The 18,994-nt window shown below is 37.9% G+C and overlaps 1 protein-coding gene across 1 annotated transcript; it reads right to left on the reverse strand.

The window, feature by feature from the left end:
* Positions 1-2,411: 2,411 nt before the first annotated feature.
* On the reverse strand, positions 2,412-18,786 carry LOC144633532 (uncharacterized). The gene is made up of 11 exons (XM_078492380.1): positions 18,608-18,786; positions 18,300-18,517; positions 16,848-16,938; positions 14,975-15,120; positions 14,274-14,358; positions 13,870-14,016; positions 5,721-5,849; positions 5,398-5,618; positions 5,012-5,129; positions 3,877-4,002; positions 2,412-3,694 (listed from the first exon to the last, which is right to left on the reverse strand). The coding sequence occupies exons 1-11, from the start codon at positions 18,720-18,722 to the stop codon at positions 3,150-3,152; spliced, it is 1,941 nt and encodes a 646-aa protein (XP_078348506.1). The 5' UTR covers positions 18,723-18,786; the 3' UTR covers positions 2,412-3,149.
* Between the last annotated feature and the right edge of the window lie 208 nt (positions 18,787-18,994).

An 18,994-nucleotide genomic window follows, 5' to 3' on the forward strand; every position in this document is an offset into this window, starting at 1 on the left:
TGACCTAAGTTAGGAAAGTTCGTTGGATGTGTTTAACAATTGATGATGAGATTACTTTACTAAAAATTGCCGTAAACGAAATAAGCTTTCGCAGTTATGTTTTAAACATTGTTATTAGGATTTAATTTCGGTAAATTAAATCTCTTAAAAACAAAAATAATTTACTCACCATCGGAAAAAGCTGAGCGCTTGGCATGGAACAAACTCGCTTGGTCGTTTTCATTTGTTAGCTCGCGACTCTGAAAGTCCTAATTGAAACTATCCAAATTTAATCCCAAATTGGACAGTTATCAGAAATTAAGGAAAAATAGCTGCGCTGACAATATAGGATTTACTGACAGCTATATAATTACGTATACAAATTTGGATAGTTTCAATTAGGACTTCAGTTAAAATGCACAAACTGTCTAATTTAAAAACAAATTGGACAGTTTGTCTCAGCCAATCATATCCAAGAAAAATCAACATGTAACAGATATTAGCTAATTAGCACAAAGCATAGCGTCAGCCCTGTAAACATGTCTCATTGTTAGTCGACAATGACGGAATTTTATTAGGCAAATTTGTCACTTTTTTCTATTCCTTTCGAGCTTTTCAGCAATAATAACGAAAAAGAGAAATTCTCTACGTTGTCAGAAGATTGCTTGTCCAATTTGGAAATAATTAGATTCAAATAATATCTCGTCGTTCTATCTCTCGCCTTGGCTCGGCAGGTGCTTTCCTTTCTGATAGAACTTCCTGTTTAAGTTGTATTCTCTTGGTTTTTCACAAAATACCTCTCTATATATATATCAATCACGATTAGTTTGTTATATTTATTTCCTTTCATCAATTTTTTCCGTCCAACTTACTTGGGTTTATTTATTTGTTGCTTAGGAAGATATATTCAACATTTGTTCAGTGTAAATAAACGCCCAAACAAATGTCAATGTTCTAGAAGCCGGGCAACTGTCTGACCGCTGAAGAACTGAAACTGAGAGCTGCGCAAGGGAAAACAACCGTTTGTACTTGTTGTCATCTGACGTCATAAAAATGATTTGTAAAATCTGAACCCTTCGCTCTGTATAACTGTTCTCTTAACCCTTTTTATTATATAGCCGCGAGTGTTTTACTGGAAATTAATCTACAATCTTCGTTCACTGTCCAAAATCCACGCGCGCAATTGGTTAAAATAGATCACATGATTTTGCTTTACCTGTCGTCAGCAAACTCAGACAGTGCAGTATTGACAATAATGCACGAAAATCGTGCATTATTGAAGGTGTCTTCAGCTTCAAAGCTTGTAGAAGTGGAAGAAAAGTATATTCCTCAAATTATCAACGATCCAATACCAAACAAAATCGAAGAGGATAACAACTTGAAGCGCTTTCATGTTCAAAGGTAAACTGAAGCTCAAAAAATACATTTTTGTGTGCGATTGACTTGATTGTGAAAGCCATCGACTTGCATTGAACAAGCTTCTCGCTGACTGTATTTATGAACGACCACAGGTGATGAACGATTTTATGAACCATTTTAAGTTTTATTTCTGTACGGCTAATTTGTGATTTTTATATTATTGATGTAATCCCGTGTAATTATGTACTACTACACTTCTTATTTTTAAACATTAAGTTTGTTGTTTGAAGTTCGTTCAGTCGATGATCGCTTGCAGTTCGATGCAGTGTACTCAGATTGTATATTAAAAGGGTTAGAGTCTGTTCGTTCGTGTTTTGTTGACAAATACACGCACTTGCTGGCCTCACAATGAACTCAAAATTTTCAATACTGCACTCGGCTACGCCTCGTGCAGTATTGAAAATTTCTCGTTCATTGTGCGGCCAGCGCGTGCGTGTATTTGTCAACAAAACACTCACAACAGTCTCTAACCCATAAATAGACCACTCGTAAAATTCATACGAAACTGCATCCGGGACTGTAGTGGCGTATTTTCCATATCCTCACTAGTGAAGATATCGATGACGTCATTTCCCGCCTTTGCACGGTTGTTTGTGCAAAGCTGCCAACGCCGGTTGGAAATGGCGAGCTATCGATTCGTGAAGTTCACTGAAGCCAAAATGAAATCTTTTACTGAGGAGCAGGAAAATGCTAACACGAAGAAGAAAACTTCATATGCCTTGAGATTATTTAAAAGAGCTTCTTGCTTGTGGAGAGTCAGACGAAGGGAGGGAAAATCAAGAAATTCCAACTGCCGAACTGCTGAAGACTTCGCGATCAGAAATCAGAAAAGCGGTGAGTTTAAGCAGAAACAGATTTCAAAACGGCAAATTATTTATTGTCAGTGACATTGATAAAAGCTAATAAACAGACTGTATTTTTCATTTACGTTATACATCTTCTGAAAGCTTCCGTTCGCGAAATTTTGCCTTTCAGTTTGGCAATTTGCTCAATTGTTAAGCTTATATTTAGCCGTCGCTCGTGTTCAACCATTTGATTAATAAAAATGTTTTAACTTTTACTTCATGCATTATTTTTGTCTATATAAAAAGAAAATTACACGGTGGCTTGAAGATATGAATTTTATTTTCTCGTGGTAAAAGCAATATTTTACTCATTCGCTGCGCTCATTCGTAAAATATTGCTTTACCACTCGAAAATAAAATTCATATCTTCGCGCCGCCGTGTAATATCCTCTATTTTCTATTCTTTGCCTGATTTCGTACAAACAAATGTACCTTTACGCTTTCTCTTTTAATAGTTTTTGACCTTCTTTTGAAGAAAACTTGTTGGTCTACAGACGTTTTACAATACCAGCATAGAGGACAGCACACTATTATTTGCAAATTTCTTTTCCGTCAAAAATTTCGTCTAGAACAGCTCAGCGCTCTTCTAAATATTCTGCCAAATTAGTTGTTTTACCTATTTGCCCTATGTCACTGTCGTGTGAGCGCGAGAGCATTTAAAGAATTACACCACATGTGACATCCGAAATTCTCTCACATTTGCACAAGCTTTTGACCGAGTGCAATTTAAAAGATTTTAAAAAATCGCAAGTATTGGAAATCCTTATTTGCTTATGCTTCCTTACTATAACTCATTTATTATATGGCTGCGTTAATAATACATTTGCCTGTACTTAGTCAATCACAATTAATTTTTTTTTCAGTCATAAAATTGAAGCGGTAATGAGTAATAATTGTCTCAGTTTTTTAACGAACAAAGACTTTCCAAAAGTCACCAGAAGATAATCCGCCACCTGCGTCATCGCAGAGTCGTGCGCCATCTGAAGAAACTCTCCAGTGAAATAAGTTTAACCTAAAAGCGGGATAAATGTATAATCTAGTTTGATCGAAATCCTTGCCATCATGACCCCATTTTCCAACTTTGTACAAATGATTTTCTCTTCCCCACTCATCGCAAACTCCTGCTAATCTCGAGTTGTCATTCTCCATTCTGACAAACGAGCCACAGGCGTCAGGCTGCACGTCCGTCTGACCGCTGAAGTACTGGACTACAGCCTCACCAGTGCTGTTAGCTACCGTGGTCACGTGGAAGGTACGTCCCTGTTGTTTACTGCAGTGGAATCTCAGTTGAGTGAAAGGCAAGTGTGTTCTCAGCTCATTCATGGCACTCTTCGTCAGAAACGTCTTGTTGTTGTGATAGTTGCTGATTCCACGGTATGACGGCTCAATTGACAGCTGTGGCAGGTGGGATGAGTTGTCAATCACAAGGTTGGAGGCAAGAACCCAGCCTCCTGAATCAGATAAAATAGCAAATGGCAGGTTGATAAAACAAAAAAAAAAACTTATTGAAAGAGAGAGCCGCAGTAAAATTAAAGAATTGCTTGCAGTAGCAGGGAACGCCAAACACAAAAATGAAGTAAAATACATAATTTTTTAAAGAAGACAATACGAAATCTGGCAAAAGTTACGTTACCTCCGTCAGTTGTCATGTCACAGAAGACCTTTAAAAGGTTTCCACTTTTCTCAGGATCGATCCAGTACTCGCCGTTCCCTTTGGAATCTCCTGAGTCCCGGATGTCCTTACAAGAACGAGCAGGGCGTGCTAAAAAAACAACGGTCCGTGTTATCAAGTATTGGGGAGTTAACTAGAACTTTAAAAGACACAGGCTCTTAATTAAGCGGGCCATAGGCGTACGGGCACCTTCGGACCTGGGGGGTCGGAGACCTTGTTGCCCGAAAAAAAAATGGCATGGGTTGAAAGCCGAATAAACAGGCATACGAAATGGACAACAGAACCTGCGTTAAATTAATCTCGTGACGTTGCCCAAAGACGTCAATGCACTGAATCCTTTTTCTTCGGAAATTTTTATTTATTTACTTTATTTCAGCAAAAATAAAAGTATTTTTGGGAGGCAATTTACATTGTTTTTCCCCCACTTGAAAGTTATTTAAAATGCGTGAAACATTTAGAAGATGAACGGGTTTAAACATATTGTTGAAAGTTTTGAGCTTATTTAAGTCAAAAGCATTAGCTTCCTTACATTTGTAACCGTATCGCAGCTTTGTTTTTGGGTCCACCGCTCGCAAACGCTCAAATTATGGAAAAGCTGATTGCAGCTGAATCGTGCAGAATTTGCGAGAAAATCGAATACGATTATAGTAATTTGCAAGTGGAACCGAAAGCAGATTAACGAGAAATTTGGACTTTTAAACCACAAAGTTCGGTATATTTCCAATATTTTTTTTTGTTGATATAATTCGTTTTGATTGTAATTTTGAGATTTGTCTGCTTATTTTCTATTTTTCTCTGGCTTGTTGCCCGAATTCTTAGCGTTTTGCCCGAAAACTTTTGGCACTGGGGGGGGCTGCAGCCCCCCTCGCCCCCCCGCCTCGTACGCCTATGAAGCGGGCCCTTGCATGTGACTCTGACAATTTAGTGAAAAAAACTGAGAATCTAACGTAACTGAGCCCTATATTTTGAACTATATAATACTGCAGAATGCTGACCTTCAAAACCCGAGAATTAGTCATTTAATCGCAAAAACGAACACTTTCCTTCCAAAGAGTGTCCGCTTAATTAAATGGCGTTTGACTGATAACCCAGAGATCTACATTAAATTTTCCATACTCACGTGTTTCACACCGTTTTCCCTTGTATCCCGGATGACACTGCCCATTCTTTGTTTGTTCATTCCGCGGTTCACGCGAAACATCCATACAGGAGACCTGGGTTGGGTCATATAAAAAACTGGAGTACAAAAACTGGAGTATCTGGCTGTTCTATAAATTTGATTACTACACGCATCAAAGAAATACTATTAAGCTTGCTTATTTTTTCCCGCCTGTCTGCATGACTTTATGTTACAATAAAAATCTCTCTTGCAATCTTCCCTTGTTTCATCAACATAGTTGGTAAAAAAGCAAACATGCCTGAGAAAAAAAAGCAAACCTTGCCTGAGTTAGGAAATGTTCGTTAAACTAAGAACTTACTGACCTGAACAGAGCCATAGTATGTAGATCCTTTCTTCCATTTGAAATGTCCTGGCTTCATCAGTCGGGTTTTGTTGTTTAGCTCGCAAAAGCCTCGTTGTGCATTGTTGCCATCGAGATGAACATTGAACGACTTGCAACTGTTGTTTCCGAGGCATTTTAGATGACATTCAAACTCGTCAACATCAACAGCCGTGCTCATGACGTGACCAACTAAGACGTGATCTACAAGTTCATAGAAGGTAAAAATTTGAGTGATACAAAGAAAGTCAAGTCTGACAAAAAGAACGCAGATCTTTGCAGCTGAGTTTGCACATGCTCACTTACCAACTTGAGTTTCAAAAACGCTTCCACAAAAGTCTGTGTTTGCCACCACAAATAAGATTACCAGGAGAAGGTTGAGAGTCACAATGGCCAACTGAGTCAGCCACAAACCAGCCATTTGTTGTTCAGAGATTTTTACCGTTTTTCAGGTAAGACGGGCCGAAGTATTTTAGGTTTAGCTTTGACCAAACTAACTTTCGATGGAATAAAAATATGATTTTGGCTTATCTTTAAAAGGCTGGACAATTTGATCAATCTGAAAGTGTTAAGAACTTGGCTATTATTTGGCACGCACTGCGCTATACTGACAAACCCTACCAAAATCGACTTGTTTTATAGTCACGAAATTTAATCGTTCGCTAATGACATCATATTGGTTTAATATTTGTCTTTTTTGACAGTTAAAATTTCTTAGCATAAATTTTAAAAGTATCTTTTTTGAGATACAAAAAGTTCGAACTTAAAAGAAAGATTTTTGAAGTACTTTTGAAATTTCGTCTTTGCATCCTAAATATTGAAGTCACTAGAAAACATCCTTAACTATTTTTTTACGAATTCATTTTCATAGCGACAAATAAAAAAAATCTGCCTTCTCTATCAAGCTTCGTGTGCTTTATCACGCCATCTGGAAGCCTGCGGTTTTGTTCTTAATGAGTAGCAATCACCTGGCAACCTTTCGTGCGCCTTGTGAGGTAATTTTGTCCAGTACTTTTTAAATTTCGTATTTGCATCCTAAACCTGATTGAAGTCACTAGAGAACATCCTTTACTATTTTTCCGAATTTGTTTTATAAATAAAAAATCTGCCGTCCATAACAAGCTTCGTGTGCTCTGACACGCCACCTAAAAGTCTGCGGTTTTGTTTAATAATGAATTTGTTTTACACCTGGCAATATTTCGTGCGCCTTTTCTGGTAATTTTGTCCGTTAACAGTAAAACATTTCTGCAGTAAATAACACAGCACGTGCAAGTTATCTCACAAAGAAAAAGAACGTTATTTTGAGTACTTTTTAAATTTCCGCTTATTTGCATCTTAAACATTGAAGTCACTAAAAAAATTCTTTACTATCTTTCCGAAATTCGTTTTATGATTAAAAAATCTGCCGTCCATAACAAGCTTCGTGTGCCGTGACGCCACCTGAAAGCCTGCGAACAGTGAAATGTATTCTTGCAGTAAATAACACGGCACGTGCAAATTATCTCGCAGAAGTCAGCTGTGTGATGCTCACTTTAAATAATTTTTTGCGCGAAACCCATGCTCCCCGCGGCGATGGGAAAGCGAGGATAACGACTCGAGACTAACCTCTGACAGCGCTTGTTGAATTGAATCATGATAGGAATAAATTTCAAATCGAAATTTCCAAAATTCGTGGTGATAAAAAAAAAAATTGCTAAGATCAGACGAGTTTAAATTAATTCAGCTGTTCACATGTCTCATGGTATAACGCAGGGGGGGGGGGGGGGGGGGGAATACAAATTTGAATTTAAATGAAATATTTGTTCGCAAATGGAATTTTTTGCATTTTCCTCCTGTTTAATTAACGACTTTTGTTTCCGAGGAGTCCTAGTGGACTCGGGGAGGAGTTATTCGTATTGCAGCTTTTTTGTATGGGTCACGTGAACAAACAGGCATATGAGCGCCTACATTTGATCTTGTCAGCGGTTAGTGCCCTCACTTTTGCTGGTCAAACTTTGTGTCAACGAATTGTTTGAGATGTACCGTATTATTAAAATGATAATTGCGTCTACGAGTTTTGCCCGTAGCCATTTTAATCCAATGGCTTTAGTTTTTTTGCCCAGTAAATATTTTATAGGCAAGGCAGAAATGGGGGTTATGCTACTATTTGGGGAAGGAGAAAAGGCATAAAAGACTGTATTCGGAGTGATAGAATTCAGTAAAACGGGACAGAAATATTGGCGCGAGGGAAAGGAGCTGAAAGTATACAACGTTCTTCTTTTCGCCCGTTGCACTTTCTTGTCTATGCCCCCCTCATCCTGGGTAGTTTTTCCCTGGTCGACGAACATGAACAAGCCAAAACCTTGATAAGCAGCTAAAGAACACACGACAGCTTTAATAAAACTTGCTTGTTTCTGTCGGGGTATAATCTTGTTTAGTTGTCAGTTTGGGCCTGTCACTATTTCACACTTTTTACAACAAGCACATTTATTTAATTACTTTATTTAAAGGAAAAAAGTTCTAGTAGTCTACCAGTAAACCATACAAAGGTTTTAAGTTTACAACACTACTTGTTTCATAATTCTTAAGATAACGGTGTTCACAAACAATCTACCAATCTCTGTCACTATTTTTGATGCTAGACTCAAAAACTGCAGAAATCACAACAAATATCTACATTATTGGATAAATTTTCCAAAACAGAATACAATACTTATTTATACAGAACGATAGAACGTTTAGAATAACGTTCGTGCTAAGGTTTGGTTTTTAATTATGAATATCTGTAAGTGCTAGTTTTTCAGTGACTGATAAAAACAACTAGGGCTTTCCACAAGTTGCTCGGTAACTTTTTGGCAACTTTTCATGATTCGAGCAACTTTTTCCCCTTCGAGCAACTTTTTTCCTCTCGAGCAACTTGTTGCTTTTTGAGCAATTTCCAGAACATTTCTGCAGTAAATAACACAGCACGTGCAAGTTATCTCACAAAGAAAAAGAACGTTATTTTGAGTACTTTTTAAATTTCCGCTTATTTGCATCTTAAACATTGAAGTCACTAAAAAAATTCTTTACTATCTTTCCGAAATTCGTTTTATGATTAAAAAATCTGCCGTCCATAACAAGCTTCGTGTGCCGTGACGCCACCTGAAAGCCTGCGAACAGTGAAATGTATTCTTGCAGTAAATAACACGGCACGTGCAAATTATCTCGCAGAAGTCAGCTGTGTGATGCTCACTTTAAATAATTTTTTGCGCGAAACCCATGCTCCCCGCGGCGATGGGAAAGCGAGGATAACGACTCGAGACTAACCTCTGACAGCGCTTGTTGAATTGAATCATGATAGGAATAAATTTCAAATCGAAATTTCCAAAATTCGTGGTGATAAAAAAAAAAATTGCTAAGATCAGACGAGTTTAAATTAATTCAGCTGTTCACATGTCTCATGGTATAACGCAGGGGGGGGGGGGGGGGGGGGGGAATACAAATTTGAATTTAAATGAAATATTTGTTCGCAAATGGAATTTTTTGCATTTTCCTCCTGTTTAATTAACGACTTTTGTTTCCGAGGAGTCCTAGTGGACTCGGGGAGGAGTTATTCGTATTGCAGCTTTTTTGTATGGGTCACGTGAACAAACAGGCATATGAGCGCCTACATTTGATCTTGTCAGCGGTTAGTGCCCTCACTTTTGCTGGTCAAACTTTGTGTCAACGAATTGTTTGAGATGTACCGTATTATTAAAATGATAATTGCGTCTACGAGTTTTGCCCGTAGCCATTTTAATCCAATGGCTTTAGTTTTTTTGCCCAGTAAATATTTTATAGGCAAGGCAGAAATGGGGGTTATGCTACTATTTGGGGAAGGAGAAAAGGCATAAAAGACTGTATTCGGAGTGATAGAATTCAGTAAAACGGGACAGAAATATTGGCGCGAGGGAAAGGAGCTGAAAGTATACAACGTTCTTCTTTTCGCCCGTTGCACTTTCTTGTCTATGCCCCCCTCATCCTGGGTAGTTTTTCCCTGGTCGACGAACATGAACAAGCCAAAACCTTGATAAGCAGCTAAAGAACACACGACAGCTTTAATAAAACTTGCTTGTTTCTGTCGGGGTATAATCTTGTTTAGTTGTCAGTTTGGGCCTGTCACTATTTCACACTTTTTACAACAAGCACATTTATTTAATTACTTTATTTAAAGGAAAAAAGTTCTAGTAGTCTACCAGTAAACCATACAAAGGTTTTAAGTTTACAACACTACTTGTTTCATAATTCTTAAGATAACGGTGTTCACAAACAATCTACCAATCTCTGTCACTATTTTTGATGCTAGACTCAAAAACTGCAGAAATCACAACAAATATCTACATTATTGGATAAATTTTCCAAAACAGAATACAATACTTATTTATACAGAACGATAGAACGTTTAGAATAACGTTCGTGCTAAGGTTTGGTTTTTAATTATGAATATCTGTAAGTGCTAGTTTTTCAGTGACTGATAAAAACAACTAGGGCTTTCCACAAGTTGCTCGGTAACTTTTTGGCAACTTTTCATGATTCGAGCAACTTTTTCCCCTTCGAGCAACTTTTTTCCTCTCGAGCAACTTGTTGCTTTTTGAGCAATTTCCAGAACATTTCTGCAGTAAATAACACAGCACGTGCAAGTTATCTCACAAAGAAAAAGAACGTTATTTTGAGTACTTTTTAAATTTCCGCTTATTTGCATCTTAAACATTGAAGTCACTAAAAAAATTCTTTACTATCTTTCCGAAATTCGTTTTATGATTAAAAAATCTGCCGTCCATAACAAGCTTCGTGTGCCGTGACGCCACCTGAAAGCCTGCGAACAGTGAAATGTATTCTTGCAGTAAATAACACGGCACGTGCAAATTATCTCGCAGAAGTCAGCTGTGTGATGCTCACTTTAAATAATTTTTTGCGCGAAACCCATGCTCCCCGCGGCGATGGGAAAGCGAGGATAACGACTCGAGACTAACCTCTGACAGCGCTTGTTGAATTGAATCATGATAGGAATAAATTTCAAATCGAAATTTCCAAAATTCGTGGTGATAAAAAAAAAAATTGCTAAGATCAGACGAGTTTAAATTAATTCAGCTGTTCACATGTCTCATGGTATAACGCAGGGGGGGGGGGGGGGGAATACAAATTTGAATTTAAATGAAATATTTGTTCGCAAATGGAATTTTTTGCATTTTCCTCCTGTTTAATTAACGACTTTTGTTTCCGAGGAGTCCTAGTGGACTCGGGGAGGAGTTATTCGTATTGCAGCTTTTTTGTATGGGTCACGTGAACAAACAGGCATATGAGCGCCTACATTTGATCTTGTCAGCGGTTAGTGCCCTCACTTTTGCTGGTCAAACTTTGTGTCAACGAATTGTTTGAGATGTACCGTATTATTAAAATGATAATTGCGTCTACGAGTTTTGCCCGTAGCCATTTTAATCCAATGGCTTTAGTTTTTTTGCCCAGTAAATATTTTATAGGCAAGGCAGAAATGGGGGTTATGCTACTATTTGGGGAAGGAGAAAAGGCATAAAAGACTGTATTCGGAGTGATAGAATTCAGTAAAACGGGACAGAAATATTGGCGCGAGGGAAAGGAGCTGAAAGTATACAACGTTCTTCTTTTCGCCCGTTGCACTTTCTTGTCTATGCCCCCCTCATCCTGGGTAGTTTTTCCCTGGTCGACGAACATGAACAAGCCAAAACCTTGATAAGCAGCTAAAGAACACACGACAGCTTTAATAAAACTTGCTTGTTTCTGTCGGGGTATAATCTTGTTTAGTTGTCAGTTTGGGCCTGTCACTATTTCACACTTTTTACAACAAGCACATTTATTTAATTACTTTATTTAAAGGAAAAAAGTTCTAGTAGTCTACCAGTAAACCATACAAAGGTTTTAAGTTTACAACACTACTTGTTTCATAATTCTTAAGATAACGGTGTTCACAAACAATCTACCAATCTCTGTCACTATTTTTGATGCTAGACTCAAAAACTGCAGAAATCACAACAAATATCTACATTATTGGATAAATTTTCCAAAACAGAATACAATACTTATTTATACAGAACGATAGAACGTTTAGAATAACGTTCGTGCTAAGGTTTGGTTTTTAATTATGAATATCTGTAAGTGCTAGTTTTTCAGTGACTGATAAAAACAACTAGGGCTTTCCACAAGTTGCTCGGTAACTTTTTGGCAACTTTTCATGATTCGAGCAACTTTTTCCCCTTCGAGCAACTTTTTTCCTCTCGAGCAACTTGTTGCTTTTTGAGCAATTTCCAGATCGAAGATCTCCGAAGATTATCCGAGTGTTGTTCAAAGGCAATACGAGCGTTTCCGAAGATTTACGAAGTTTGCCGTAGACTTTCGAAGAACATCTGAAGACATTACAACTATCTGCTCATTTTGCATTAAAACATTACAGAACTCGTCAGCAAACATGACGTCATTGATATCTTCACGATATTTCTCAGCTAAAGAAATCCTTGTTATTTAATAAACTTCCCCCTTAATATGTTATTTAGATACTTCTTTTGCTGTAAAATTGCATAAAACTGCTAAGAAATTTTACTCTCATATATTTAGTGAAATTCTCGTGATTAGAAGCAGCGTTTTGGATTTTTTGGAGCAACTTTCGAGCAACTTTTATTATCAGAAGCAACTTTTTTTGATTTTTGGAGCAACTTTTGAGCAACTTTTTGAGAAATCACGGGCAACTTTTTGGGAAATCTCGAGCAACTTGTGGAAAGCCCTAAAAACAACACATCAGAAGTAGTATATAAGTAGCTTGTTTATAAATATATTTATATATTTACAATGATCGATGACCAAAACTGTTTGTCCTAAGTACCGTAATTTCTGCCAGAGAGAAATCAGCATGTTTAAAATATATGTATTTATTCGATTAGGCGCCCATCTCGAAAAAGGGCCCACCCTGTAGGTAGGAAAAGGTAATAAGCGCCCAGCCTCGAATAACCGCCCACCCCGCACCTCCCTCAAAAATCCCCCTGAAGTGAACAAAAGGAATATTGACTATTATTGAAATTGCGATTAAAATTGACTTAGTACTACTAAGAGACTTCCTAGTATTTTACAAAAACTTTCAATGAACAGTAAAAGTTTTGCTTTGGTACGTCTTCAGGTTTTATTATTATTCATTGTTTTGTTGCACAATAAACTTACCACATGCTAAAAATGGTGAAAATGTAATAAGCGCCCACCCCCAAGGTCCAAAAATTTAATAAGCGCCCAACCTCGAATAAGCGCCCAGCCTCGAATAAGCGCCCAGCCACAAGGTCCAAAAATTTAATAAGCGCCCAGCCTCGAATAAGCGCCCACCCACAAGGTCCAAAAACTTAACAAGCGCCCAGGGTAGGCTTTTATAGATTGTGCTCCTAAAAGTGGCATATTATGCTACTAGCAGTGCTCAAAATTTTGCCAAATTATGCAAAAATTATGCCAGAATTCCCAAATTATGCTTCTGATTTCCGAAATTACGGTCACAAAATGACGTAGATTCTATACATAGAGGTGCGCAATAACGACACCAAATTATGTTTTTTAAATAAACTGTTGTTGTAAATTTATTTGTGTTTATGGCAGTTTATCACGGCCGTCAGCTGTCCAAATTAGCTGCTCGCATCTCATTGTAAAATGCCTCCAACGACTTAACAATCACAATTGTATAGCTAAAACACGCATTGCAAGAACAAACTACCTAAATTTCATTTATTTCTGTAGAAAGTACACCATATTTACTACATTTTATGAATTTATGCTCCAAAAAGTGCTAAAAATTGCTAATTATGCCGTGGCAGTGTTAGTTTCACAAATTATGCTTTTTAGCTCCAATTATGCCAAAAATTATGCTAGCACAATCTATAAAAGCCTAGCCCAGGGCGCTTTATCGAATAATAACGGTATCCGCTAAGATGCTGTAACTCCCTCGGTAATGTCTTAGTTTTCAAGGGCTTTTGAAGGGATGGAACGTATTAATCGTGGAGCTGGCTAGGCCTATCAGCATTCTTTCCGTTGAAATGTTGGCACTGACAATAGTGCTGTTATTTGCAGTATTTACGTGGAACGTTGTTTACAAACGTTCTGAAAAATGTAATTACTGTCTAAAAACGTAAAGTTCTCAAAATACACTGAGAAAAGGATCAATTTGTTACTGCTGCATGTATATAAGGCTGCATAAGTACTTTTGATCGGTTATAAGTAATCGGTGTACCAACTGAAGGCTTAACGCATTAAGACTTTCCAGAAATCACCAGAAGATACTCCATCGTTATGGTCATCGCAATCTTGTGTTGAGCCATCTGAAGTTAACAGCCAGTGATATAAGTGAGGGACCCAAGCAGCGTGATTGTACAACCTATCTTCATCCCTCTGGATGCCCCATTTGCCAATGTTGCCACCTTGACACCACTCGTTTCACTTTCCAGCTAAAAACGAGTTGTCATTCTCCATCCTCCGTCAGTTGTCATGTCACAGAAGACCTTTAAAGGGTTTCCACTCTTCTCAGGGTCGACCCAGTACCCCCCGTCTCTTATGGAGTCTCCTGAGTCCCGGATATCCTTACAGGAACGAGGAGCTAAAACTGAAAGAATACAAAGTGGTGTAAAATTGTATTTAAAATTACAGTCAAATCCTAAGTCGTCCCTAAGCGGGCTCCTCTTGTAATCGGACAACAACTTCATTCTGAAACGGTCTTCTTAAAAACTTGATAAATTCACACTTAAATTATCATTCTAGATCCGTTAGCGTCGTACAGTAGGCGGACACCTTTGCAGTTAAATTCAATCTACGTTATCAAACTACGTAAAATATGTCAAAACACAAATTTTCACTGCTCACGTGTTTCACATCGTTTTCCCTTGTATCCCGGATGACAATGACCACACATTCCATTCCCCTCACGGGAAGCATCGATGCAGGAGGCCTGGATTGGGTTAAGATATGAACGAAAACTTCCTTATTCTCACTTAATTTCGCGAGTACTAAATTTCGCGATTTTCGCTATTTTTTCATACTCGCGAAATATAAGACGCGCGAAGATTAAAATCGCGAAGTTTAATACTGTTTAATATCAATAAAATAATGAAATTCAAGCTATTGCTTTATTACAGTTATTCCAACATGTCTCAGCTTCATGTTTAGGAGATTTTTGTTTGATTTCGTCCATCAGCTATCTTCCACTGCATCACTCTCACTGTACAAACTGTCCTCTGCTGCTAAGTTCTTCTAAATCTCACTGCTGTGCAGTCGTAGATGTACCTATCGGTTATTTAGACTGTGAAATAACTTGTTTTGTTTTCTGTTTTTTACGATGACGATCATATTAATTATGTTGTTACAGTTCTGAGGTCAAAGCTACATATTAAAGAATAGAAAAAATCGCGAAATTGTAATACTGAGGTAGGAAAGAACCACTCCTTGCAGAAGAACTGAGTAAGCAGATCGCAGCAATGACTGGTTTGTGGTTGATATAACTGGCCATTGTGAGTCTCAACCTTCTCCTGGTAGTCTTATTTGTGGTCACGGTGGCAAACACAGACTTTTGTGGAAGCGTGAAACTCAAGTCGGTGGGCCTGGAGCCAAGTCATGTTTAAGCTACTCGCCAAGTAACAGCTGTCGTTGAACCGCGTCCAGTTACCGGGACAGGAAACTAGAGACGACGCGAGCAACCTAGGGCCTGGGTCACCTGTTAATCCGACATAGGATTATTTCAATGAAAAGTCGTTATTTCATCTTTCTGAAACTTGTAGAGAACACAAATGTTGGGGGTAACCCTGCGATGGACTAGCATTCCATCCGGGGGGGGGGGGGGGGGGTAAAAATACTTCTAGCCGCGTCACGCTGCAGAAATTAAACAGAAGTAAAACACCGGGATGACAGGCCACTAGACTTCAATGCAGACCTAACGACATCAATTTGTTGACTGAAATTGTTAACACTGAGCAATACATTGAGCTTTCGAATTTGCATAAGGATATATTCTTCTTTGAGAAATTTTTTGCGCGTACAATTAATTTTTCATATTTCAACTGTTGACTCCAGAGTAAGAACAAAACAATGAATTAAAAACTCAGCTTTTTTCACAACTTCGAATACCGTAAAATTCCGGTTATAAGCCCCCCGCTTATAAACCGGAAAAATACATCAGATTATAAGCCCCCCCCCGGATATAAGCCCCCCTCTGCCGGATGACAGTACTGAACAGGTATAAATGTTGCTTTATTATGCGTTTTTAACCTAAAAAAGTAATTCGATCAACACTCCCGTGGCTCGTTTCGAAACGTTTTTTTTATTCCGCTTATAAGCCCTCCCCAATATAAGCCCCTCCGCTTATAAGCTTAAGCTTACGAAGTTGTATAAGCCCAGGGCTTAAAACCGGAATTTTTACGGTATTGTTTCGCGTTCATGAATACCGCGGTTTGAGTCGCTTGTCCTGATCACGTGCAAGTCCAAGGTTCAAGCTGTTGTCGCCCTAGTGAGTTAGTGAGTTATGTTCGTCTTATACAGTTATACAGTTTTGACGCGCGCCAAGCCAGTAATTTACTACGTTCTCGTCCAATAAAAAGCTGCATTTCAGTTGGGGGATAACAATCAGATGTAAACTACTTATAAAAAGATTAGCTAATTTAGCATTCTAGTCTTGCGCCCCCAATAATGTCTAAAACATTAAAGATCAGGTCATGCCTATTTTCTATGCTACTTTAGCTCCCATTAGCAGGTAGGCCTTGGCGGATCGTGCTAGCGTGATCTTTGGCATAATTGGAGCAAAGAACCATAATTTTTTAAACGAGCACTGCCACGGCATAATTAGCAAATGTTAGCACTTTTTGGGGCATAAATTCATAAAATTTAGTAAATATAATGTATTTTCTACAGAAATAAATTAAATTTAGGTAGTATGTTGTTGCAATGCGTTTTTTAGCTACGCAGGTATTGACAGCTGACGGCCGAGACAAACTGCCATAAAACACAAATAAATTTACAACAACAGTATATTTGAAAAACATCATAATTTGGTGTCGTTATTGCGCGCCTCTATGTACAGAATCTGCGTCGTTTTGTGAGCATAATTTCGGAAATCAGGCGCATAATTCGGGAATTCTGGCATAATTCTGGCAAAATTTCGAGCACTGCTAGTAGCATAATATGCTACTTTTAGGAGCACAATCCGCCAATGCTTATAAGAAGGGAGTATAGCTCATCTTAACATAAACTGCTTAGCGGAAGGTCAATTAAGTGATACAACATAAATTGGTGGAACTCTACTAGGATACTAATGCGAGTGCTGCAATCTGACGCTGCAAATGCTGCAAATTGACGTTAAGTCCCCCCTTAAGCGAGTTATGCGAGTTTAAAACGTCAAAATTGTTAAATCTCGAGCTCATAATCTACATGTTAATTATCACTACTCACGTGTTTCAAACTGTTTTCCCTTGTATCCCGTATGAAACTGTCCACTCTTTGTTTGTTCATTCCGCTCACGTGAAACATCGATGCAGGAGACCTGGGAAAAGTTAGTAAAGATATGTCAAAACAGCCACTCTGATGCCTTTTATTTTCGCGGGAGGTTTATTTTCGCGCATCGTTGAAGGCGCGAGCGAAATTTACAAAGTTACTCACTTTCATGCAAGAACAGAGTAGGAATTACAAAATAATTAGAGAAGCTTTCGTGAAGAAAGAAAATGTTCGAACTGGCAACTTCGTGCTCTTGTCAGTCCCCCTGTTTGGCTGGGCTGTTTGGCCTGCTTAGAGTCCCAAGGGGCCTTAAGGAGGCTCGATGTAGTTTTTTTAGACTAAGGGTGGTTGTTTTGAAAATTAAAATTACCTAGGAAGCCAATGTTCGATTTTTGCCAAAATACACCATAATGATCAAATATGACCAAATTTTAATTTTTTACCCGTCACTTAGTCACAACGGTTACCATAGCAACGATTGACGTTTTCTTTTGTTCTCAAACAAGCTTGATTTTCTCGAAATCTAGACTGACACTTGGTGTTTATTTTTTGATATGTTAAAGTTTAGTAGATTGACTAACTGTTGACGAAATTTTAGAAAAATCTGTAAGAGCGTTTTCAAGTAAATCAAGAATGAAATTTTCAGAAAAACACCGTTTTAATATAAAATAGGCGCCTTAAAATTGTTTCGTATTATTTGAGCACAGTTTCTCTCACTGAAATATAAATACTTACACCATCAAAGACCATTAACTAAAAGCGAAAGACTTTTTGCTTTAATTTGTTAAAATATATCGACTGCCGATTGTAAGAAATTATAAGAAAATACCAAAAACTTCATTCTTGATTTACTCTAAAACGCTCTTACAGATTTTCCTAAAATTTTGAGCACAGGTAGTAAATCTACTGTACTTGAACATATCAAAAAATGAATACCAAGTGTCAGTCTAGATTTCGAGAAAACCAAGCTTGTTTGAGAACAAAAGAAAACGTCAATGGTTGCTATGGTAACCTTTGTGACAAAGTGACGAGTAAAAAATTAAAATTTGGTCATATTTGATCATTATGGTGTATTTTGGCAAAAATCAAACATTGGCTTCCTAGATAATTTTAATTTTCAAAACAACCACCCTTCGGCTAAAAAAACTACATCGAGCCTCCTTAAAAAAGGCTCCAGGTCTTCGACCAGATAAACATCCAGGCATCATGGCTCCGGATCCTCATCAAAACAGGGCTTCGTAACCTGTCTACTTGGAAATGTTGAATATGTTATAGGAGACATTAAATTTTGTTCAATTTTGATAACCATAACAGGCTAACACTTTAACTCTTGTTCCACCAAGCGAGAATAAAGCTGTTGCCTAATAAGGGTAAAGCATGGTGAACTAGCATATCCGATTTAAAACTAACCTGAACAGAGCCATAGTATGTAGATCCTTTCTTCCATTTAAAATCACCTGGCTTCATCTGTCGGGTTTTGTTGCTTAACTCACAAATGCGTTTTACATTGTTACCATCAAGATAGACGTTAAACGATTTGCAACTGTTATTTCCGAGACATTTTAGATGACATTCAAACTCGTCAACAACAGCAACCTTGCTCATGACGTGACCAACTAAGGCATGGTCTAAAAGGACAAAGAAAATGAAAGTTTTATCCATGTAAACAGTCGACTGAACAAACGGGAGGGAGAAAAACGTATACCTGTTTTACTTACCGACTTGAGTTTCAAAAACGCTTCCACAAAAGTCTGTGTTTGCCACCACAAATAAGACTACCAAGAGAATGTTGAGGCCCACAATGGCCAACTGAGTCAGCCACAAACCAGCCATCAGTATCTTTTGTATCTTTCTTCCGCAAGGAACACGGAACTTAAGTCTAATGACCTATTGCCAATGCACGCCTTCCCCGTCTTTAATATAGTGATTAACATAAAATTGAGGGCAGCTCTAGAGACAAATATCATCCATAATTCATACCTGTTTAGAAAGTCTCTTATCTAACTGGATTACACAGCAAATCTCTCGCTAGTTTTGTTTCTACACTTAATTTTGTCACATAATCGTGCATTCAAACGCAAAATTTTGGCGCTTTTCCGACATTT

Source organism: Oculina patagonica, chromosome 12 (genome assembly GCF_052425735.1).
Source record: "Oculina patagonica isolate OP01 chromosome 12, crgOcupat, whole genome shotgun sequence".
Classification (NCBI taxonomy): domain Eukaryota; kingdom Metazoa; phylum Cnidaria; class Anthozoa; order Scleractinia; family Oculinidae; genus Oculina; species Oculina patagonica.